We start from the raw sequence: 24,997 nt of genomic DNA on the forward strand, positions 1-24,997 counted from the left end.
TATGTTTGATTTTTCTTACTTATGTTTGATTGCATCTTTTTATGCAAGAGGGCCCTAGACCCGGAGTGTTATATTAAAGGACAAGTCCACCTTCATATACATTAGGATTGAGAGAATGCAGCAATATTAGTAGAACACGTCAGTGAAAGTTTGAGGAAAATCGGACAATCCGTTCAAAAGTTACGAATATTTTAAGTATCTGCGCAGTCACTGCTGGAAGCGAAGACTACTACAGTGTATGATGTCACATGCGTTCAACTATACAAGGAAAATAAAAAGAGAATTTCACAAAACTCTACTTTTTGAATAAAGTACTTATTTCTTCCACTTGCTACTGACGTATGTTAAGGGTAATATTATTCCCTATGCCTTCTGAAAGAGAGAAGTCGAGTGTTCTTTTGTTATGCGAGAAAATGGAAATATGTTGAATTTTCTTTATTCTTTCTTTATATCGTTGTACTCATGTGACATCACAAGCTTACTTAGTCTTTTCATCCAGCCGTGACTGAGCAGAAACTTCAAAAATTCATAACTTTTGAACGGATTGTCCGATTTTCCTCAAACTCTCACTGATGTGTTCTACTAATAGTGCTGCATTCACTCAACCTGCATGTCCATGAAGGTGAACTTGTCCTTTAACTGTACAGTTCAGATCAAGCATAAGTCGGAAAATAAAGCATCAAGTCTCTGAATACATAATTCTGTTTAGCTGATACCTATGTTTACCTTCCTGATGCATGTTTGATTGCATCTTTTAATGGAACAGGGCCCAGATCAGACATGAGACATCTACTTTGGGGAGGGTACTAAGCAGCTGAACATTACCATGTGTATACAAAAGGCAGGAGAATACTTACGGAAAGCCATTCTTGTATGTGTCCGCAAACATGGATAAGGGCTTTTTTTATACGTCACCCGCAGCATAAATATACCTTCTTTTAAAAGCATAATTATTATGCTAGCTCTTGATGCATATTCGTGATTCTTGCGTCGAGATGTGTTGATCATACCTGATTGATTGGTTGATTGATTGATTGATTGATTGATTGATTGATTGATTGATTGAGTGAGTGAGTGAGTGATTGCCCTTCATCACGTACATAATCATCGACTGTTCAATGAGCTCAGTTGAGTTATGTTAAAAAAAAAGCACGGGCACACATTCTCTGAGGTACTCGGACCCACGAAATAGGGGTTAGAACCATCACTGGCTATCGGGCAAACCTCGGTAGTTTATAGTGGATATGACTCCTGCATGTCTAGTATTCAGAAGTTTGTAGGTTCGTGTTCCATTCGAGTTAGTTTCTATATCTCCTTGATCTTTTATCATGACTACTACTGAGACTTTGATTAATAATTGGTGTGTATTTACATTTAAGTCATGGGAGGGCTATTCATCAATCGGTTGCAATAGGGAAAAAAAATGAAGGTTCATTAATTTGCATAAAATGCGCAGTACCTTTTGCTATAATGGATAAGAATCATCAGGTGTGGCTCTCAGTCGGAAGTCTAGTGGATAAGACGCCTGTCGAATCATAAGGTCTGGAGTTCGATTGAGTCCCACCCGAGTATATGTATACCCGTGATTTATTATTAAGGCTATTACTCAGGCACTGAATAATCGGTGTTACTTTACTTCCATGAAGGGCAATTCATCAATCATATATGCATCTAGAACCTGTTAGGATAAATTGATTTAAAGTATTGTATAAATGATGATTCTACTTATGTTAGAGGTGCGTCAGAGATTGCAGCGAGATGTCCCATCTGTAGTTAAAAATCATCTCTACTCGTATCTGATCTAGTAATTTGGTGTTATTTTCCAAGTACGCTCTTCAATGCGTGAATCCGTGATTCTTTGAAGCAATAACCACCCACTATATTACCGAGCACACACAAAGAATAATAATCATGTCAGCCGTTAAAGCAGGGGCGTCACCAGCTTTTTTTCAAGGGGGGTGCGTTTTGACAGTAAATGTAAACTGTGAGATTTTTTTTAATGTGATTCATTGGCTCCTGTGTCATCATGTACATTTACACATACTCTGTATATTGTACATTATACATGTGATTGTATACATACACGAATCTTTCGCTTTGAAGGACTATATACGGGGGTACATTATTGTGACGGTGTGAGATCCTCGGCGATGATCCATTCCGCTCCTTCAGTGCGGAGGGTGTTGGAGGGGGATACCCCCTCCCACTGTAGGAACTTTTTGAAAAAAAACAAGAGTGTAAAAGTCGCGTTTACAGAGCATGGGAAAAATAAAAATATCATGAAGGACTATTACGGGGGTACATTATGTGACGGTGTGAGATCCTCGGCGAGGGAGCGAAGCAACCGAGCGGGAGAGGGTGTAAGAGGGGGATACCCCTCCCACGGAGGGACCTTAGTTTTTGTAAAAAGAAAAAAAAAAAGGAGAATTGCAGAACAATTAAATGCGAGCGAGCGGAGCGACCGAGCTTGAAAATTTTGATATTTTACAATCCCAAACTGCGGTTTGTAGCTTATATTTTTTCGCTTTGGAAATGAAGGGGGCGCACCGGGCGCAACTGCTTACAATTACTGGCAGCAACATTAGGATAATGGCATAACGAGTAAATGCGAGCGATTGGAATGAGCGAGCTTGAAAATTTTGACATTTTACAGTCCAAAAACTGCCGTTTTTAGCTCTATCTTTTCGCTTTGGAGATTAAAGGGGGGTGGCGCATCGGGCGCAACTGCTGGCAAGTACTGGCAGCAACGTCAGGAGAATGGCACAACGATTAAATGCGAGCGAGCGAAGCGAGCGAGCTCGAAAATTTTGGCATTTCACAGTTTAAAAAATGCCGTTTTTAGCTACATTTTTTCGCTTTGAAAATTTAGGGGGGGGGGGGCACCGGGCGCGACAGTTGGCAATTACTGGCAGTAACATCAGGAGAATGGCAAAGCGATTAAATGCGAGCGAGCTTGAAAATGTTGACATTTTAAATTTAAAAATTTACCGTTTGTAGCTATATTTTTCACTTTGGAAATTAAGCAGGGCGCACCGGGCGCAACCGCTGGCAATTACTGGCAACAACATCAGGAGAATGGGATAACGATTCAAATGCGAGCGAGCGGAGCGAGCCACTTAGAAAATTTTGACATTTTACAGGCAAAAAAAAAACTTCCGTTTGTAGCTATATTTCTTCGCTTTGGAAATTAAGGGGCGCACAGGGCGCAACTGCTGGCAATTACTGGCAGTAACATCAGGAGAATGGCATAAAATTGAATGCGAGCGAGCAGAACGAGTGAGCTTGAAAATTTTGACACAGTCAAAAAAACTGCCGTTTGTAGCTATATTTTTTCGTTTTCGAAATTAAGGGGGGGTGGCGCACAGGGCACAACTGCTGGCAATTACTGGCAGCAACATCAGGAGAATGGCATAACGATTACATTGTCTGTATCACTTCAGTCAATCAATTTTCCTTACAACGTTTTTGTCACCCCAAGGTTCCGCAATTATGTTTTCTCAATTTACTTTGTTTTGATTAAGCAACCTTATTTTATGATACCAAAGAAAGTGAAATGTTTATGTTCTTTTCGAAAAATGAAATAAAGTTTGAATTGAATTGATTAAAATGCGAGCGAGCGGAGCGAGCGAGTTTGAAAATTTTGACATTTTACACTCTAAAAACTGCCGTTTGTAGCTATTCCTTTTCGCTTTGGAAATTAAGGAGGGGTGGCGCACCGGGCGCAACTGCTGGCAATTTAATACTGGCAGCAACATCAGGAGAATGGCACAGCGATTAAAAACGAGCGAGCGGAGCGAGCGAGCGTGAAAATTTTGACATTTTACAGTCCCAAAACTGCCGTTTGTAACTATGTTTTTTCGCTTTGGAAATTAGGGGGGAGGGGGAGGCGGTGTGCCACTGATAGTCAAGGATGTCGGTTTATGTTCATGATTGGGGGAGGTATGACCAGCGAGGGGGCGTCGAAGTGACCAAGCGGGGGAAGGACGTCTAAAATCTGCACTTTAGAGCATCCCCTAATTGTTTGTGTTTGTGTGTGTGTGTTTTATACATGGAAAAGTTGGGAAATAGCCCAGGTCAAGTCTTATTATTGGCAATGCAAGGCATTTTTTTATAGACTATAGTATGTAAAACAACACTCAGTGATCTAGCTTTGATATAACAAAGTGTAAGGTACAGAGGTGTACATTCTACATCACATGGCGCAACATTGCAGCGACTCTTTGCCGTTCGGATGTTCTGAGTACACTGCTCCATCCTGCTTATCATTCAGAATGCCAACCAGGAATCACGCTGAATCACAATCTTTTGTCGGCTCCGGGCTTTTTGAACAATGTTTCACACTATTGATGCCTCTTTAATTATGGTTAAAAGAAATCTTAGAGAAAAAAAAAATAATTTCTTGCTCACCCTTTCATGTCAATTTCAAAAGCAGTTTACCAACCCTTGAATTACCATTTTGATCTTTTTTTTTTCAACCAGCGCCGCCCCCCCCCCCCGTTACGCCACTGATTGGAGACCTATAATGGGGGAGGGGGTGGGCGTGGTATCTCCCTACCATGCGACGGAGCTTTTGTATTTTCTGAAGTGACAATCCGTTGCACAATGAATGAAATATACCTTACGTATACAGTACGGGCGATAGATAGTAAACACGTGATGTACATGTATAGCATCAGTGCTGCCAGAGCCGGGGTGCGATTGTTTTTGTTTTTTGTTTTGTTTTTGTTTTGTTTAGTTTTCCTCCTGGTGGAAAAAAAAATAAGAAGAAAAATGAAAAAAGAACAATTTTTTAGTGTCCGGCGTTGAGGTCGCTCGCAGACTGAAGCGTTTTTTTTTTTTTTTTTTTTTTTTTTAGGTTCTGAAGGGGGGTGCGTTCGCACCCAGCGCACCCCCCCCCCCCCCCCCCCCCCTGGTGACGCCCATGTAAAGGCACAAACTTGATGAACTCCTCACGGAAGAAATCACGCATGAAAGCGCCTTTTGATTTGCCTTTTATATAATATATGATTGCAGTTTTGGTTGACGGATTCCAACTGCATAAGGCAATCTTCATGCGGTTATCAAACAAAAACGTCGCAGGGAGTCGCCAGTGTTGCACGAGTACTATAGTTCGCACGATTTGCTGTTTTCAGTAACTCCACTCAACGTTATGAGATTATAACTTGGAGATTTGCAACCAGTTTCCTTCAAGAAAGCCAACTTTATTTGTCCGGTTCGTATATGCCGGATGGTGGCTGCAAAGTGTACAGAGTCGACTATAATACGGATGATTTCATAGTTTGATGCAGATGTACCAATAAGTTAGCAGAATGCATCACGCAAGGTTCATCATCGCTCTCTGCATCTGCATGGGCGTCCTGGCGTCTGCAGAGGTGGATCCCGCACTGGGTGGACATCGCTCGAAGAGATCGCCTACGCCGCTTAGTGCTGAGGAGAGAATGGGAATACTCGACTTACACAATCAGCTCCGGAGCGGTGTTTCACCAGAGGCATCCAACATGCGTTACATGGTAGGCTATAATGTGTAGTTGCCTGTCCGGCTGTATGTTACGGACTTTTGTTTCTTGCCTGTACTTCATAAGAACGAAGACGGAAAATTACTTTATCCGTTCCATCCGAGGTATATGATGAATGGCAGTTGATTTTTTTTTTCGGGGGGGGGGGGGGTAACTTCATCTCAGCAGGCACTCTTGGTCTACATAAGGTAGGGCGGGGTAAGGTCACGTTATCATGGTAGGATCTTCTAAACAAGAGACCTTATGTGACTGATACACAGCCTGGTCCCCTGCTCTTTATTTGAAATGCATCAGCTTGAATGTCTGAAACACAAAGGTGCCTGCCACAAACAACTACACATGAATAGTATTGTGCTTTCCAGATTACCCACAGACTGTATTCTTCCTTTGTGCATTTCCACTGGTGAGTGTTCATGACATACCTTACCCCAACAAAAAGAATGAATTGTCAAAGGGAATGTGCATCAAGGTTCAACCAAGTAATTCAGGTTTGCTTTTAACCTGCACTTTTTCCTACTAAAAAATGAAGGAACAAAAATGCAATTACCAATCCTTTCATAAAACAACAACAACAACAACAACAACAACAACAACAATAAATCAATAAAATAATGCCGTCCAAGGAAATTGTCAGAAGAGTACATTTTGGGCAGCAGTACTTTTTTGTTCATCGAAGGGAATGGAAAAATAAGAAACACATCTGCTTCGATGAATGATGTATGTAAATTTTTTGTCTTTATCAGAACCATGGTGACAATGTGAATATGACCAATAATAATTCGAGAAAGTGCCTTTCTTGCGCCAAAATCTCAATTGAATTTTCGAATTTTAAATTTTGGGTTTGTGTCATATACTTTAGAGCTTCTGCTGTTGTCGTGTTTTAAAGAAAGAAGAGAGAGAGAAAAAATGGGGCCCTATACAACCATATAATAGCTTCTGACCACACAAGCAATGAAGATTCAATAGTGTTATGGACAAAGTTTAATGGCGTACCTATGCGCAGGGCTTTCCAAAGCTCAGTCAGTAAGAGTACCGGTCTCGCAATCTGGAGGTCTCGGGTTCGAATCCCAGTGGAATCCGATTTTCACTACTCATTTTCATGGGAAAAATAAGTGGACACAAAATGCTAAACGCCAAAAATGCAATGATTAGTCCGTCATTTAATACATTTAGACATTACTCTGATAATAACGTAGATGAATTTGGTTCGTGTTCAAAATGACACCGAGGAACTCTCAAATAAGAGTATAATATCTGGACAGCTCATAAGGTGCAAATGAGTGCTGGGAAATATGCATACGATTTAAATGTGATTCTATTTCTTAACGTGCTTTAGGCAACATCGTCTTGATAGAATTGAAATACACTACCTGTGAAGGTCAAGGCTGTGTATGTATTCTCTTACAGTGCAATTTTTATTTGAATCTTTAACTTCATTTATTCCATTTCCAACAAAATATGATTACAGCATATCCGGCACATTTGCAATACGAAATCAAGGATGCCCATTTTTTACAATCAGGGAAAAGATATACAATGATACAGTGCAATGAAATGTTATCATGTAATGTAACTTTACTTTATGAAAGAAAAAAAATGCCAATGGAGGGGACTGCTGGTCGAAAGCAATATTTATCTAGCGTCGTGCTGTTTTTACTCCACGCTACAGCGATCTAATGGAAATAGCTGAGGTCAGTGAGTTCCAATACGTAAACAAACAAGTATAGGCTTGTACATCATTCATTGTTCACGAGAAGAATTTGTTGTCCTGATTTCTTACCATGTCCACTGACCGGAAGGAACAAAAAAAAGTTCAGGTCGACTTAATTTCTATGCACTACTTTTAAAACATATGGAAAATAATTTGACGAAGTTTCTGTTTGTGTCTTAACTCACAAGTCATCTACTATATCTCAATCACGATTTGGTTTACAATTCTCCCTCCCTTTCTCTCCCTCTCCCTCTCTCTCTCTCTCTCTCTCTCTGCCTATCTATCTCGCTATCTTTCTTTCTTTGATGACTTCTCTCTATTTTTTTTTCTCCGAAGTGGAGATCACTTTCTGGGAAAAAACATTAAAGTTTCTGACACAGAAGTTGCAATTTTGGTATTGCTTATAACCATACCATGAAAACAGGAAGGGGAACTAACTGTGGTTTTATGAATATGAAGTTTTAGTCTTAGACAAAAACAAAGAAATATCTGTATCAAAAAACATCTTATGGCGAAGAATTTTTTTGTCCAGTTGGATTCCCTCGCTTTATTGGAATCGTTCTATAAATAAGCGTGTTGGTGTTGTACGCTATGATTGCTAGCTATGGTCATTAATTGCAAGATGAACTATTACAGGTTAAAAACGGCAAGAGTTATTTGTCAAAAGCAAGAATGTCAGTAGCATAATTGGTAAATATCAAAGTATCTGATAAATCTGTCAGAAGTAAGAGTTACCCATCTTGAAATTAACATAGTCCAAATATTGTACTTTGAGTGTCACCGCAAATTAAGGGGAATCACCTTAACACTATGGGGTATAGTCCAGCCTTTGCACATTTCAAAAACTTATTGCCGCGACTAGCCTTGAATCGAAGTCCTATTTTCCTTCGAACTAATGCAGAAATATCAGATTTTACTTTGCTATGTCAGAGTTGTAGACATTAGGATGAAGTTGGTTGGTTGGTGGTAATATGAAAGCCAGTCCAGAAATTTTTGCCAGAACGGTTCATTGGTTTTGGCGATGAAAAATTTAATTGTGACCAGTTTTCCCCCTGTCAACAAAAAGGCGTTTCCGGGAGTGCTTTATAGCGTGAGGGAAAAAGATGATTTATAATGTCCCAGTTCAGTTTAACGGTAAACAACGTCCATTGAAAAGAAGTAACACAGAGGGAAAAACAGACCATAAAACGGGACGGTGCGGGTGTGTGCTGGATGATGAAGGGCGCGGTACCCGAGTGCGTGCTTTTTGTTTTCTTTTCCTTTTTTCTTAATAATATGCGGGCTCGAATTCCAGGGTAGTCGGGAACAAAAACTGCATAATCTTCATGGTGTATCAGAGTCCTGTTCTGTTCAATGTTTAAAATAAAATGAAGTGTCGATAACATGGAGACGATCATGATTAAAATTTTCAGGTTTGGGATGATTCTCTGGCAACCATGGCTCAGCAATGGTCGGACGGATGCGTATACGAACACGGCAACCCTACAAACATCTCCCCGTTCGATCCCGTGGGCCAGAATCTCTGGGCGGGCACGTTTTACGATGACGGCACGCACGCCACGCAGTCTTGGTACGACGAGGTAACGGACTATAATTACGAGTCTAATCAGTGTTCGGCGGTATGTGGTCATTACACCCAGGTAAGCATGTTCCCTTTCGGATGAATTTCAGTCCTTTCTTAACATCTTTTCAGTCGATATCTTCCCGTGTGTGTGTGTGTGTGTGTGTGTGTGTGTGTGTGTGTGTGTGTGTGTGTGAATGTGAAATTATAGATATCATTAATCGTGTATCTTTTTGTGATTAATTATGCTGTTTCAGAATATTCAGTGAATGCAAGGCAAGTAAATCATAATGTTAGAAATGTTTATTGTGTAATAAATAACATCTAATGCATGCTATTTGCAAACAAAGAAAAACGTGTGTGTGAGTGTGTGTGTGCGTGTGTGTGTGTGTGTGTGTGTGTGTGTGTTTGGGTCCGTATCTATATCTGATTAGTCCGTCAGTTCTTATCTGAATGATCTATACAAACAATTACCAGTTTTACCCTATGAGGAATATCTTACTGTAAGTGGGTGACACATTTCTGTAGAGGTCAAGCGTAATATTCGTCTAGAGAGGCACATATTTTTTTTCTACTCCTTCTTCCCCCTCTCGTAAAATAAGGCAAAGATAGTAATTTATTATTTTTCTCACTTACGAGAAGAAAAAGAGGATCAAGGGAAGGGGAAACATAGAGACTAACGGAGTCCTCTGTAGCAGAAGGCCTTGTAGTGAATACATGTAATAGATTCTTCTTCCAAGCAAGCGACATTTCAATATCCCAACTGTGGAACACATTTTCCCCTTATCATTTCCTCGTGTAATCTAATCATCATTTCTCCCCATTATGTTTTGCTCATCACCATACTATTAGTATGCGCATATACGTAGATATTATATTGCATGGATGCCAGAGCGGATAAATACAAAGTTTACCAAAGCCAGAAAGAGTGCATTCGTGTATCTTATTCTAAGAATACATTACAAATACATATCTTTGCGATGAATAATATGAGCTTTGGCTGACTGTAATATGTAACATCATGTGCCTAGTGTAACAGTGAAGATCAAAAAAATGAATTCTTTGTCGACTGCGCTTAGGTATGAAGCCTGGTTGAAAATAAAACAAAACAAACAAACAAACAAAACACGCTCAGGAGTGTAGAGTTTGCGGATATTATAATAGGCATCATCATAATCACAGACTACAACGATTATGATCTAGATTATATATCCACCCTTCCCGACCCAGGTGGTGTGGGCTGAATCATATGCTGTTGGATGTGGACGCACATTCTGCGCAAACTTGGTGGGGTTCACCCAGAATGCCTACATGATCACGTGCAACTACGGACCAGCGTAGGTATTAAGTTCGAAGAGTTGTGCTACGTCCATCGCACTTGCGTACTGTATCTGTCACTATTGACGCTAGGCTCTGTTGCATGTGAAGTAGAGAGCTAACAGAAGTCCGATAATTAAACCTAAGTCTCTGGACACTAAATGTTGAATGGTTGATATAGCTGACTTATGATTGATTTTCTGACCTATGTCTGATTAATAACATGTTTTTATGTAACAGGGCCCTGGATATGTCCTAACGGTTCGATGTCTTTATTTCATCGGATGGAGGATGATTTAGATATGAGGGACAAATTGACCGATTGTAATGTTACTGAGTTTGCATAGCTATATCGATTATAGGAAGAAAAATATGTACCCGGTACTGAAACAGGCATTTCCCTCTTTTGTTACTGTACACTTTGACTTGATATTCATTTTTATCAATTACTTTCTCCTAAGATGACTCTCTTTAACAGTCAGGTGATAAGATCGATTGTGTCTTAGGATAAGATTTTTTTTCTTAAACAATTTGCACGTCAGTGTGTGTTTTATTCATATCATTAATGAATACTGAATCTTCATTCTTGGTGTTCTCCCGTAAAATACCACGCATACGAAAATATTAACTAAACCACTGAAAACACCAATATTATGCTAGAGCTCATTTTTCCGTTACCACATGCACTACATGGATCACACATTCTCTGAACATGGCTGATTCAATTCGCCCATGTCCGACTTAAAGACTTTGAACTTTGACCCGAACTGACTACTTAGCTCGTATGTTACTGCATATCCGTCAGCACTGTCACGAATGTCGTCAATATTTCCTGAATGAATTCGGAAATATTGTAACAATATATGGGACGAAATGCACTTTCAATAATTCATAAGTATAGAAAATCCATTATACTGATACAATTTGTGCACTTATCTCTGCATGAATAAGATTTCTTTGTGCTTTTTTTTTTTTTGGTCTTGATATTATGTCTTTATCTGTCACTTTCGGTGGATTGCATTATGTTTTGTAAGAACTGTAATCCCTGCAGAAGGGTGATAGATCTTAATGTAAAATAATTATAATGTTGTGTCTGTGGCAGGGGAAATGTTGTCGGTCAACGCCCGTATCTAACTGGTCTTAGCTGCTCGGAATGCTCAACCGGCAGTGGCCAGTGCTTCAATAATCAATGTAGTAAGTTTTTTTCACCTCTCCCTTTTTTCCCATCTTTTTCTTCTTTTTTTTTTCATTTTCCAATCATTTACCTACTGTAGTACAGTTAAGGTAGATATTTGTGACATTTCCCTATATGATTGCCACTTTGCGTTTTGTCTGTTCATCTTTTTAGCTTGAATATAAATCTTTAGTGAATTAAGGATGCCCTGTGTCAGAGGCAATCGAGATTAACAATTAAAATTAATGGATGTGAATGCTTGTACTTCCCTTCAAGCACAATTCAGGTTCTTTTGTTTAAATTTCACTGAACGCTCTTTCCAGTGATGCTGAGAAAATGTTAGAATATGTCATATTTTTCGTTTGAATTTCCAGATTTTAATCGTCAAAAGAACAATGACATTGTGATTCTCGCACTCGTCAGTGACAGCACATCAAAAAATCAATAGTTCTTGATATCAGCACAAATAAAGACGTCTGATCCAGTTTTTGCGTAATAACACAACACTGCATGTGTGAGCATCGATATATACAATTCGAAAGCATTCACTAAAAAACATAATAAAACAAATCAAAAAAAAAAAAAAATGGAAGACAAAGTAGTCACTGATGAGGTAGAAAACACACACACACAAAATTATGAATTTAATGGAAGGAATAAGAACATCACAGGAACGGCGGTATGATTAGACTATAGCTTTTTTTTTTGGGGGGGGGGGGGAGAGTTGTGTGTGTGTGTGTGTGTGTGTGTGTGTGTGTGTGTGTGTTTGTTTGTTTGTTTTTTGTTTGTTTTTTTGTTTTTTTAACATTTATGTTCAGTTCCCGGCAGGAGGTGATATCATGCTATCTCCTACTCCGGCAAGCCCGAGGTTGACGTACTTTGTTATATATTAGTCATATATGTTCTCGACAGTAACTATGATGACTTTTTTCTTGTGTAAGCAAGAAATCAATATTGAGCAAACATGTAAGTGACTTAAACGGAATGTCGTGTATTGTTTTCCAACTATACAGGACCATGTTCTGAGCACTCCGAGCCCTGTGGTGAGTAGAGTTGATTTGCCCTATCTATACGCTTCATTGCTATGAAGATTTCGACTCGGTTAGGTTATTAACAAGTCAAGCATGTGTCAAGGGATCTATTTTCATCTAATCAACTAGACTAAGTAGAAAAGAAGCAGACAACAAAAGAAGACAGAAGGGGTATTAACATCACCCCTTTACTCAGTAAGAACGATTGCATGTTTGTCAGTCTATTGACGGAAGCCAAGTCTGGCAGATAAGTGGGTAGATGTATATCGATTAGTCATTATATACCACATGTTGTCAGAACTTAAGCCAGAAATTAAACAAGAATGGGGCCTTTATCATCTAGACTAATGAACTTATACTTGATCCTAATTTCTGAAAAATACTGAACCTGTGTTTTAATGTCAATTTTAATTTTCCAATAGATAAGGACGGAGATATAATTGCAAAGGAAATAAGCCTCGAAAGTCAAGTGAACAGAGATGGGGATGTATATACCATCGTCTGATAATGATGATAGTAATGATATTAATGGTAATGATGATAATAATGATAAACAATGATAACAATCATTTGTACTGCGTAGCTGCCATAATGATAACAGAGTGGCAGTGGCATAGTGGCATAGTGGATTAGTGGATAAGACTCCCGACTCGTGATCGGAGGACCCGAGTTCGAATCCCGCCCAGTGCTTACGTCCTTGGACAAGATGTTTTTACCCACTATGTACCTCTCGACTCAGGTGTATAAATGGGTACCTGGCAATGCTAGGGTAATAATAATAGCAGGGCCCTCTGGTAGAGCAGTTGCAACACTGAATAGGCCACCCTGGGTAAAAAGACATTATTATTATTAATATTATTATAATTATTATAATTATTATAATTATTATAATTATTATTATAATTATTATTATCATTATTATTATTATTATTATTATTATTATCATTATTATTATTATTATTATTATTATTATTATTATTATTATTATTACTCTGTTGTGCATTACAAACAAGTTGTCGTGGCATCCATGTTTCAAACCTTAATAACATTTTTCAGAAGATGAGTTTTTAACGTGATAGATTTCGGAGCAGAAACATGAACGAAAGCCTGTCACCAAGGATAGTTCTTTTTGTTTCCCAGGTGTTTTGGTTTTCTCATCCATGCAGAGACATACATTGTTCCTTCACAATGACACACAAACTTGAAAAAAGTGTAATTCGTCGTATGCTCAGTCATGCATGACGTTTGTCTACATAATCAGCCACAAATGAAAAGAGGAAGAGTTCATCTTTCCAAACAACCAACATTGTGCTCTCCATAGCTGACAATTATGAAATGATAGTCCTCTAAAATTGGATTACCCTCTATGTGATACGCACTATATTTCATCTGTTCCGTCCAATTAAGTCCCCTATTGTAGGCAGGCATTCACCTACCAGTAGTTGATGCTATATAGGTGCGGCAAATAATTCGCGAAGCTTTCTGGCTACTAAGGGCAACTCATATGAACAAAGCATGCGCATAAATGCCTAGGATTTGAATTCCATTACCAAATCAGTATATTATTGTATATTAACGTTCATGTTGATCATTTCTATTCCCTGCTCGGAGACCAAATGAATGTAATTAATGCCACTTCTCTTCATTGTTCGTCAATTTTCAGAATGCCGTTACACCTGTGAGAACTGCGGAATCCTGAACAGCGATTGTACCTGCACATGTCAGAATGGCTACCGCGACAACAGGTGCACCAGTATGTATCCTAGAGAAAAATAGATGAATGAATTAACTAATAAGGAAATTGACTTAATAAACCGATGCACAAGAATGCATTCATACAATATACATGCACACATACGATTATGTACACACAAACATGTATTCACACATACATACATGCTCGCATGCATTTCTATACAAACTTGCATAATTATACACACATGCATAAAAACATGTAAGAGCACCTACATGTACACATACATATTAGATAGAAAAACAACAACGTAAAGAACACTGAAGATGAAAATATTTAAAAGTATCTCAAGTTGTCACGAAAGGGATTGTCATACCAACAGTCCACAAGCATGGGCCTACTGATGTAGTTACTCTGCATAACTATGGACTCTCACTCACAAACACACACACAAACACACACACACACACACACACACACACACGCACACGCACACGGACTCGGTTACTAAACTAAATTCTATTCAATTTTTGTTTGTTTGTTTTACACAAAGCTTGTTCCTGGCAACTAAATTAGAAAGCTGGCCTGAGACTGACCCGATAGCAACAATTAAAGGGAAGATAAACCCAAAGAGCAATGTGGATTGAGTGAAAGCAGCAAAATTAGTAGAACACATCCGTGAAAGTTTGAGGAAAATCGGACAATTGATGCAAAAGTTATGAATTTTTAAAGTTTTGGTGTTGGAACCGCTGGATGAGGAGACTACTAGAGGATATGACGTATGAGTGGACAACAATACAAAGAAAATATAAAGGAAATTCAACAAAAATTTACTTTTCTAGAATTATGAAAGAGCAATGGACCAACCGCTTCCAGAAAGCAGGGGGAATAATTGCTACCCTTAACATATGTAAATATCAAGTTGATGGAATTTGTAATTTTCATGAAAAATGGATTTTTGTAGTATTTTCTTTATATTTTCTTGGTATTGTTGTCCACTCATACGTCATAACCTCTAGTAGTCTCCTCATCCAGCGGGCCCAAACACCAAAACTTTAAAAATTCATAACTTTTGCATCGATTGTCCGATTTTGTTCAAACTTTCACTGATGTGTTCTACTAATGCTGCTGCTTTCACTCAATCCACATTGCTCTTGAGGTTTATCTTCCCTTTAATGTATGCAGGGTGGATTCCAAAGTGAAAGTTTATCCATTGGGAAGGTTCATGAAAAGGCTTGGTACTAGGAGCCCACAAAAACATAAGGAAAAAACAACAACATTACATTGACTACATTAGCAAATCACTCTGTATATTGAAACAATAATTGTTTACTGTGGTTGTTGGGACGAAACTTACTGCTACCTTTTCTACTGAAAACTTTGTGTAGGCAGCTACCTCATTACCTTAATCAAACATTTTTGCTACTTGAAAGACAAAACACGGTGTCACGCACATTTCACACGAGTAATGTAAATCCGTCACCCACGAAAAGCTAAAAATATTCAGCTGTGGAATATTTGCGTAGTCACGGACCAATGACCTCGATGCCGATCTGTAGTTCATTATAAGGTCATTTCCGGCTCGTACTTATGAAACTATTTTTTTTTTTTTGGTAAGTCATTCTGATTTCAATCACTTCAACTTTTGTGAGCAATAGAGAAGCAATTACCCAATTAAGCTTGTGAGTCAGTCGAGAATTATGTCAACTGGAAATAAAACCTGAAAACGTGATTATAAACCTTCAAAATGTAGAATATTCTGTCAAAACATTATTCTCCCTTACCAAAATGTCACAAATCATCGTTTATTGGTGCTAAGATATTTACGAGTACTCAGTATGTGTATGTGTTTTTGTTTGTTTGTTTGTTTGTTTGTTTGTTTGTTTGTTTGTTTGATTGTGTGTCTGTGACATTGTTTCTTGCGGAGTTGCACAAATTTAGGCTTTCGTCAATGATAATTAACCTTAATTGTATAGCCCATATCCCCCGAAATAATTGAATGCCTTTTATGCAATTGAAGGAAGAAAGTATGGAAAGTTAATAAACGGGAATCCATATTTGAGAGAGAGAGAGAGAGAGAGAGAGAGAGAGAGAGAGAAAGGGAAACAAGACAAAATACAAGTCAATTGCATTTCAGTTCCAATTCACTTACAATGTTTTATTCTGTCACGTCTGTAGCTTTGTGCATTATATTCAGTTGTGTTGTTTATTGCATATAGATGTGTGTGTTTGCGTGTGTGTGTGTGTGTGTGTGTGTGTGTATGCGTGTAATATTTATGTATCTGTCACAGTTTTTCTTAATACTCATCCACCTCACTAGCTGCATGTGTCGATACGCATGAATATTGCGGTGCTAGTCCCGGTTGGCCGTTGAGCTGGTGCGGTAACCCCCAGTACTCGTACGTTGATGCATATTGTCCCGCCTTTTGCGGAATTTGTGGTAAGTGTGTGTGAGGAAAACATACTTTGATGTCTTCCAAATCCTATTTTCTGCGCTTTTATTCTTTTCTTTTACTCATGAGGTATAGACATGATAGATGTTGGTTCGAATTGATGTAAATGGTGTACCACATCATGGTATATGTATACAATACAATCATCGTTACATCATATAACGTACGTTTGTGTAAACCAAGCAAAGTCTTGTCCATATTGACCTTGTACTTTTTTTTTTTTTTTTTAGATACGGTGGTTGGATTTTCTGCTTACTGCATATCTTTCGGTATATCAGCAATAGTTTGTCTTCTGTGATTTCCTAACACAAAATAAACATATGGTTGGAACATGAATATTTTATCTTGTTTTTGACGGAATCACAATTATCTTGTTTTCCCTTGAGTGGTTATGACATTTTGAACATTATTACCAGTGTTTGCTTATGCTTGTTTCCTATTTATTTCGTCTAATCTTTAATCATGGAGAAATGTGAGAACTAAAAAAAGTCGAACTGAAAAGAAAAAAAAATGAAATATATGATAATGAACATCACTGTCAAAGAAATTAAATGTATATTTATTTCGATCACAAAGACTTCCATTATACAGCACTCTTATCATGTCAACCTCATTACATCATCTACAAAGCGTAAATGCGGCAACCTCACGAATAAACCCTTCAAATAATATTTTGGTATCTCAGTCTGTAGCCAGTCTTACACGTCAGGTCGAACTACCGACCAGTCACTGATTTTTAATCATCATTCTTGTTTCCTTTTTGACTTGATTCTTTCGAATTGATATATTTTCTCAAAGTATCATAACCACATGAACATGAGTATAATGAATACACAGTACTCACCACATTTAAATTATCGTTTTTTCAGGTTACAAAAAAAAAAAAAACAGCAACCGGCATGAGCTTCTCGCAGAGAAGTAAAAATCTTTAAAAAGTTAATACTGATGTCAGCTACATGCATGCAGCTATTTTTTTTCAGCTTTTCCCGGATTTGTGTGTGCGTGTGTGTGTGTGTGTGTGTGTGTGTGTGTGTGTGTATGTGTCTGTGTATGACAGTACAACTAGCAACCGAGAAATGCAAAAGAATATGATATCTCCAGAGACGAAAAATATCCAAGTAATGCGATCTCATCACACCTTTCAGGCAAGGGCAAGAGGTTTCTTCCACTCTGCTTCACATGAAAAACTGGAATATGGGGGGATGCGTAAAAATAACTTTTATTCTCGTAATCATCATATTCATCATAACTTTTATTCTCGTAATCATCATATTCATCATCACTTTTATTCTCGTAATCATCATATTCATCATCACTTTTATTCTCGTAATCGTCATATTCATCATAACTTTTATTCTCGTAATCATCATATTCATCATAACTTTTATTCTCGTAATCATCATATTCATCATCACTTTTATTCTCGTAATCATCATATTCATCATCACTTTTATTCTCGTAATCGTCATATTCATCATAACTTTTATTCTCGTAATCATCATATTCATCATCACTTTTATTCTCGTAATCGTCATATTCATCATAACTTTTATTCTCGTAATCATCATATTCATCATCACTTTTATTCTCGTAATCATCATATTCATCATCACTTTTATTCTCGTAATCGTCATATTCATCATAACTTTTATTCTCGTAATCATCATATTCATCATCACTTTTATTCTCGTAATCGTCATATTCATCATAACTTTTATTCTCGTAATCATCATATTCATCATCACTTTTATTCTCGTAATCATCATATTCATCATCACTTTTATTCTCGTAATCGTCATATTCATCATCACTTTTATTCTCGTAATCATCATATTCATCATCACTTTTATTCTCGTAATCGTCATATTCATCATCACTTTTATTCTCGTAATCATCTTTTTCTATCTTCCAGATCCACCAGACCCGAACTTTGTTTGCAGTGAGTATCTACACACTAATTTTATGAGGGTTCGCAGAAGCAACATTCCGGTTTAAATAGTGTAATTCCCATGTCATTTTAATGCATATTGAGCATTAATCTGGGGTTGTATCACATAACCAGGTTATCTGTTGACTTCAGGACATGACAGAAACTACGCTCTTCGTTTCGAACAGTGAATTGTGAGGAGACATGCCAAAGGATTCACAAAATGGATACATTAATATATAGTAGACAAACATCTACTGATAATTGCTTGACTGATGGCAAATTACAACTTTTATTATCATCCTGCTGTTTGTATAATATCTCCTCTTAACTCATTGATCATATAAACATGCGAACCAAAATGAACAAGTGATGACAGAAGAGTGCTACATCCTCCTGAAACGTTTGTCATTACTGGATCTTGATAGCTGTATCTTGTACACTGATGTTGAAATGTCACGTCCCCTAAAAGAGAATGATATGTAAGGTTTGTTTTACATCAGTTGAATTGTATAGACCACGAAGACTTTCATTTTTGCTTACGATGTAGTTTTATTGTTGCTTATTTTTGTATACATATTATTATCATGTAATTATTCTTATAGTTTTATAAGATGTGATCCTTGAATAAGATTCGCAAGCACTCTCTATTTCAGTTTTGGTTTCTCGGTAGCTTATTAGTTTTGATTTTTCCAAATCATTCTTGTCCGCACGGCATAATAAGGACTGCCAACTACATCAGCGACTACGACCACGAAAGCACCAACACCTGCACCCACGACCACGAAAGCACCAACACCTGCAAAAACCACCATGAGAGCGCCAACACCTGCACCCACGACCACGAAAGCACCAACACCTGCAAAAACCACCACGAGAGCGCCAACACCTGCAGCAACCACCACGAAAGCACCAACACCAGCAGCCACCACCACGAGAGCACCAACACATGCAGCCACCACCACGCGTGCGTCAACAGCCAAACCTACCACCACAAGTTCCACCACGTCTACCCAGGCATCTTCGCGAGCGACAACTCCTTCACAAGCCCCCACAACCATGAAGATTACCACACGCGCAGCTACCAGCGAATTAACCACCACTACCACGACTGTGACAACCCAGCCCACTGATAGTCCTTGTACGCAGGAGTGTCTGAATGGTGGGACGTTAACGACCAGCGACTGCTCATGTCGTTGTCCTAGCACTTACCAAGGGAGACGTTGCCAGAGTAAGTGATGCTGTCCCCTTCCCTCATCGCTTTCCCTCTTCAAAGTGAAACACGCTATATGTTAATAGTCATGTTTCCTCTCGAGTCGTCAAGTCAGTTTCTTTCCCTACAAGTAGTCTTGTTGCTGTCCCAGTCTTGTCTTATGCTCATTACTCTGTTTGTTGTTTTGTGTGTTACTGTTTGTCCGTCTGTCTCTAACTTTTTTGTGACAAACTTTTTGTGTTGATTTGCTGCTGTTTTCAATTCAATTCAATTTTTGCATCGATCTTTTAATACAAGAAGGGCCCACACTCTACAAGCATTGTCTTTTTAGTGGGTCTCTCCGGTTTTTTTTTTCACACAGTACAACTATTGCAATGTATCACTACTGTTAGTTTTGTATTATTGTTTTCTCTGTTCAAATTGTGTGCATTGTTTTTTGTGACTCAAGAAAGTGAGATTTATGTTTATGTATTGTGGAAAAAACGAATAAATTAGAACTTGAACTTGATCTTGAACATCATAAGCGAAAACTATTAAAACTTCCACTAAAGGCTCGCAAGGATTAATATCAATTCGTGGATGATGACTTACAGTGCCTGTCAGCTTCATTGTCAGCTTTCAGCATCTAGTAATGTTTCAAATCTATGTTATGAAATGTTGTTTCGTGGCATTTATATTCCCTCGAACAGATCAACCTGCCACAAGATTCTCTCAGATATTGTCTGTTTCGAACCATCGAATGATTATGAAATGGTGGCATTTAATTCAATTCAATTCAATTTATACATTTATTCAGTAATAAAAATTTTAATACACAGTACAAAATGTATGTAGAATGTAACAAGTACAGTTCAGAGAAAGCCAAAGGCTTGTTAAAATAGAATGTACCCTTAAAATCAGACCATACACATATTGCAACCTACACAGTTGCTAAACATTATGATACCATATGATAAAAGTTACCAACACTATAAAAGGAGCAAAGAGAGAATGTAACATATTAGAACAGGCACGAAATCAAAATTGATAAAAGTTATCGATAACACTAAAGTAACATTCAGAATGAAACATAGTAAACCAGAGCACTAAACAAAGTAAACAAAAATACGTAAATCAAACCAGACAAATCAAAACAAGGTATCAAACGAGGTAAGTATGCGTCTTAATAATACGAGAAAACATTACCGATTGCAGCACATGTGAAGTACATAATAAAAAAAATAATGTCATTCAAATTTGACAGTTTGACTATAATGAAGAAAAGGCAAGAGAATATCGATATCTTGAAATTGTGCAAAGGCAGCTTTTAAAGATTTGCAGGAATTCTAGAAATCCAAAATGGATCCATGGAACTTTATCGACTGTTTTGGGCACGAGCTGTTAGGAACCAAAATGGATAAGTATCAGATTGATGCGGTGTGTTTATTGAGTGAATTTCATTGTAATTTTTGAAATGATTAGCAAAAGCATTTAGGAATGGCGTCGCAAAATCTATTCTTATTCCTTCCTCTCCGCAGACCTCAAGACCCAAGTACGGTATGGCATCATACTCGTCATCAGAGGCAATGTTGCCCTTGTAAGTTGGCATGTTGATAATCCATAAGTTGCCGTAGGCGATCTCAATTTCAGTGTCATGGATGAATGTGCATTCAGTATTCACTACAGAAAGAATTGAAACCAGCAATTGAAAGACCCTGAACCTATACGAAACAGACTGTAACCTGGTAACTCGGTATCATTCTGCTCTTGTTGGATCTTCTCCCGAAGTATAGACATCGCTCTGCGAAAGGGAGTTACTGTGTCTTTTGTAAGACTTCGTTGCTTGTTTCAAGTCATTTCAGATGTTTGTTTTATATTTATTTTTCCCCCACAGTAGACATGTTTTTTTAATCATTAGTATTCTGGTTCTCGTTACACTGAACTTTACTAGTGTGTCCAGATATACTTGACACAAACAACATGTTATCGATGTTTAGGCAGAAACATAAGTTGTGGAATGTAGCATGCACCATGCAGGGCGGTCGACCAATCTTAATTGAATCTCACCCTTCGCAATTGTGTGTGTGTGTGTGTGTGTGTGTGTGCGCGCGCGCGCGCTGGTGTCCGTCTGTCTGTAATACATACTATATAATTCATGTGTATATTGTTATGCGTGAATGAGATGTATTTCCCAATGACACCTAGTTATTTTTGTAATTTCTGCTGTACTGTTGAGGCTGGATGCTATCATCACGATCATGCCCTGAAATAATGATAATTGAATTTAAAAAAAATGAGTAATGGCTCACCCTTAGTACAAGGGGCGACCGCATCGACACGACCAAGTCAAGATATCCTCTATAGGAACGGATTAGGTGAAGGAAATGTCAACTTACTCTGTTGATATAAATTTGGTTTTCCCTTAGATTCTACACAATATTCTGAATGCTTTGGTCTTTCACAATAGTTTCCACGGTTCAGGAACGACCTGTTCGCCATAGTAAGTGCGATAGTCACGTCTACATGCAACGGACAATACTTCAGTGTGTGCTGCCCAAATTCAGGAACAAAGAATACGTGAGTAAAACGCATTCTTAATGAAGTAAAGGGGAGACTGAACCAAACTTTTGAAATAGTTGTCAATCTTCTCTGCCATCAAACAAAGATATTGTGCATTTATGATATTCTTGTCATCCCTCGAAAATAGTATTTAATATGTAAGGCTTACATATTAAATACTATTTTCGAGTGTAATGAAAACTATATCAGAGTTCTTTGTATTATACTTTTCTTTCATCCCCCTACTTGTCATGCAAAATTTCTTCAAATTTTGGAAACATTAATCTATGAGACATTCACAGTCATTTGACATGTAGTTAAGATTGTTTTGCAAATATAGGCTCTTTAAATGGGGGAAAACAGTCCATCCTTGCTTGAAAATTCACTGTCACTAAAGTGGTATATTTCATCGCCTATGTAAGTGTTTCACCGCAGTGTATGTTATTTCATAGTGTTGCGATCACGTATACCACGTGTTCCATTGCCTGTTGGAAGACCAACAATGTTATTGTTGAGTAGGGACGGGTACTTATATAGATAGTAAAATGAATGAAGTAAATATATATACATACAAACATACATACACGAATACACGTATACACACATAAAAATAGCGACAGGGAGAGAGATTAAACAAAATTCAAACTTTGATTTTCAAAACTTTGTTTCGCGCTGCGGACTATTTATTGTAGAACTTCGCGTATATTCATGATATGAGTACTGGGTGTGCCACTACCGTAGAGATTCCGCGCTGCTGCTTTTGTTTAATTAAAGTTGTTTTACTGCTTGTTCTACATTAAGAAATGAACGGCTGGATTACGTGGACAGCTCCCATGTATCAGTAGCTCAGGGGTTCCCAGAAATACTCGACCAGTTCACGTTCGCCCTGATGCTTCTCGTTACCCCACCATCGACAAGTGATCTGTGCAGTGCTGGCGTGCAGGCTGTCGCCAAGAGAAGTGTGGAGGTGCAAATTAAAGCCGGGAGAAACAAGCGACAAATCGAAGAAGGTGAACACACTACATATCACTATTTTTTTTAATTCAAAGATCTCGTTTATTCAAAAACAAATGACTTTGTTTTCACAATTCCTTTTGAGACATGCGTCAGACGACAGTTATTCCATAATATAATCATGGTTGTAGGGATGTCAAACCTGATGAATTACATTTCCAAACGTTGTTCATGTCTGTTTATTTTCATTCTCCTTGTGAAAGGCGGCTACTTGGACCAGGACGTGTTGTACGACGCCCTCACCGACAACCTGGAGACTATTTCAAGAGCAATAAACGCCACCATTGAGAGCGTAGAGAGAGGACAGGTCGGAGAAAATCCCCTGACTCTTTCCCAGACTCTCGGCATCATCATAGCGATCATCGTTTTCATTGTCTTGGCAGGAACACTGGCCATCATCTGTGGTGCCGTGTAAGTGACGGGTTCTATTATAAACTATCATGGACAAGGGGTGCCACTATACATTGTTTATTGCGCACCATTATGACATTATTGCACAGAGTGTGATGTTCTTGTGCCCGTGTACATATGTACGCAATAACACATATCAAACACACGTGACGTTCAGTTTTTCCGTCTTTTTTCTTCATCCTATCATCCTTCTTCTTTTCTTTTCAAGTCCATCAACTCTTTGCCTTTCCTGCAATGCGCGTCATGACCTCTGTTATCATTTAGGTAAAGGAAATTGAATGAAACGGAATCGCACTGATTAGTTTATCATTGTCATTAATGTTATCATTTATTATTATCATTGTTATTATCATTATTATTGTTATTATTATCACTATTGTTATCATTATTGTTATTATTATTATCATTATTGTTATCATTATTGTTATTATTATTATTATCATTATTATTACTGAATTACTTGTTATGGAGGGACTTCGATCGAGTGGTTAATACAGACTTGCATCAGATATTATTAAACTGTATGACGTATAGATTACGCTATTCCGTGTCAGTTACGTCTGTTTAAGTTTAAGAGTTGAATTAAATTAATGCCCATTATCAGATATCGCAGTTATAATCAGAGATTTTCGTGTAATTGCTTGTAGGCATACACTTATATATTCCATGAGGTATACATGTATGTTCCATGAGGTATAATTCCCTGAGGTATATGCTCCATGAGGTATTATATATTCCATGAGGTATAATTCCATGAGGTATATACGCCTTGAGGAATATATTCCATGAGGTAATATTCCATGAGGTAATATTCCATGAGGTATATATTCAATGAGGTACATATTCCATAAGGTATATTACTAATGGTTGCAGCTTCCATTTCTATGTCTGTACGTGTCCTCATGTGTGTAGGTGCCTACGTGTGCTCGTTTGAAATCCAAGACACCAGAGAAGCTAATAGTGGTGACGACTTACCCATACGTATCACAAGGCAAGGGTACTGAACACTATCTATCTTCTCTCCGTTTTCTACAGGTGCTGGCAAAAGCGACAAATTACTGGCAAGTGAAGCCAGTATATGTGTAACGTCTCACGGCCAAGATAGAGAAATCAATTTCCACGGCGAGATTCAGCTCAGGAGGTGCAGTTACTTCTCCGTATCTCCATCTTTTCTATACTTCCATCTTTCATTTGTTTTTGTTGTTTGTTTTTGTCATATTATAGTAGCTTCTTACATATATTACTGCTTGTAGTATTAAGACCCACCTGTCTTTCAATCACTTATGTTTTTAAGTACTCCAAAAGTGTTTCTATCAAATTTGTATTCAAAATAATATTTTTGTATTTACATTTTCTCTGTAAACTTTCACAAATGGAAAGGTTGCAGAAACCAATAATTGAAATGAACGAAATAACGTATTAATTTTTCCCCCACCCA

At 38.0% G+C, this 24,997-nt stretch overlaps 1 protein-coding gene across 1 annotated transcript; it reads left to right on the plus strand.

Annotated features, from left to right (window-relative positions):
• Positions 1 to 5,309: 5,309 nt before the first annotated feature.
• Positions 5,310 to 23,563, plus strand: LOC139730864 (uncharacterized). The gene is made up of 12 exons (XM_071641738.1): positions 5,310 to 5,510; positions 8,640 to 8,867; positions 10,019 to 10,125; positions 11,208 to 11,299; positions 12,293 to 12,322; positions 13,974 to 14,055; positions 19,108 to 19,400; positions 19,465 to 19,614; positions 21,114 to 21,172; positions 22,043 to 22,152; positions 22,936 to 23,144; positions 23,352 to 23,563. Exons 1-12 carry the CDS (start codon positions 5,310 to 5,312, stop codon positions 23,561 to 23,563), a joined length of 1,773 nt encoding a protein of 590 aa, XP_071497839.1.
• Positions 23,564 to 24,997: the final 1,434 nt, after the last annotated feature.

This window comes from Diadema antillarum, unplaced genomic scaffold, assembly GCF_040938485.1.
Source record: "Diadema antillarum isolate AM-2024a unplaced genomic scaffold, OU_Dant_1.0 seq00000340_RagTag, whole genome shotgun sequence".
NCBI classification, from domain to species: domain Eukaryota; kingdom Metazoa; phylum Echinodermata; class Echinoidea; order Diadematoida; family Diadematidae; genus Diadema; species Diadema antillarum.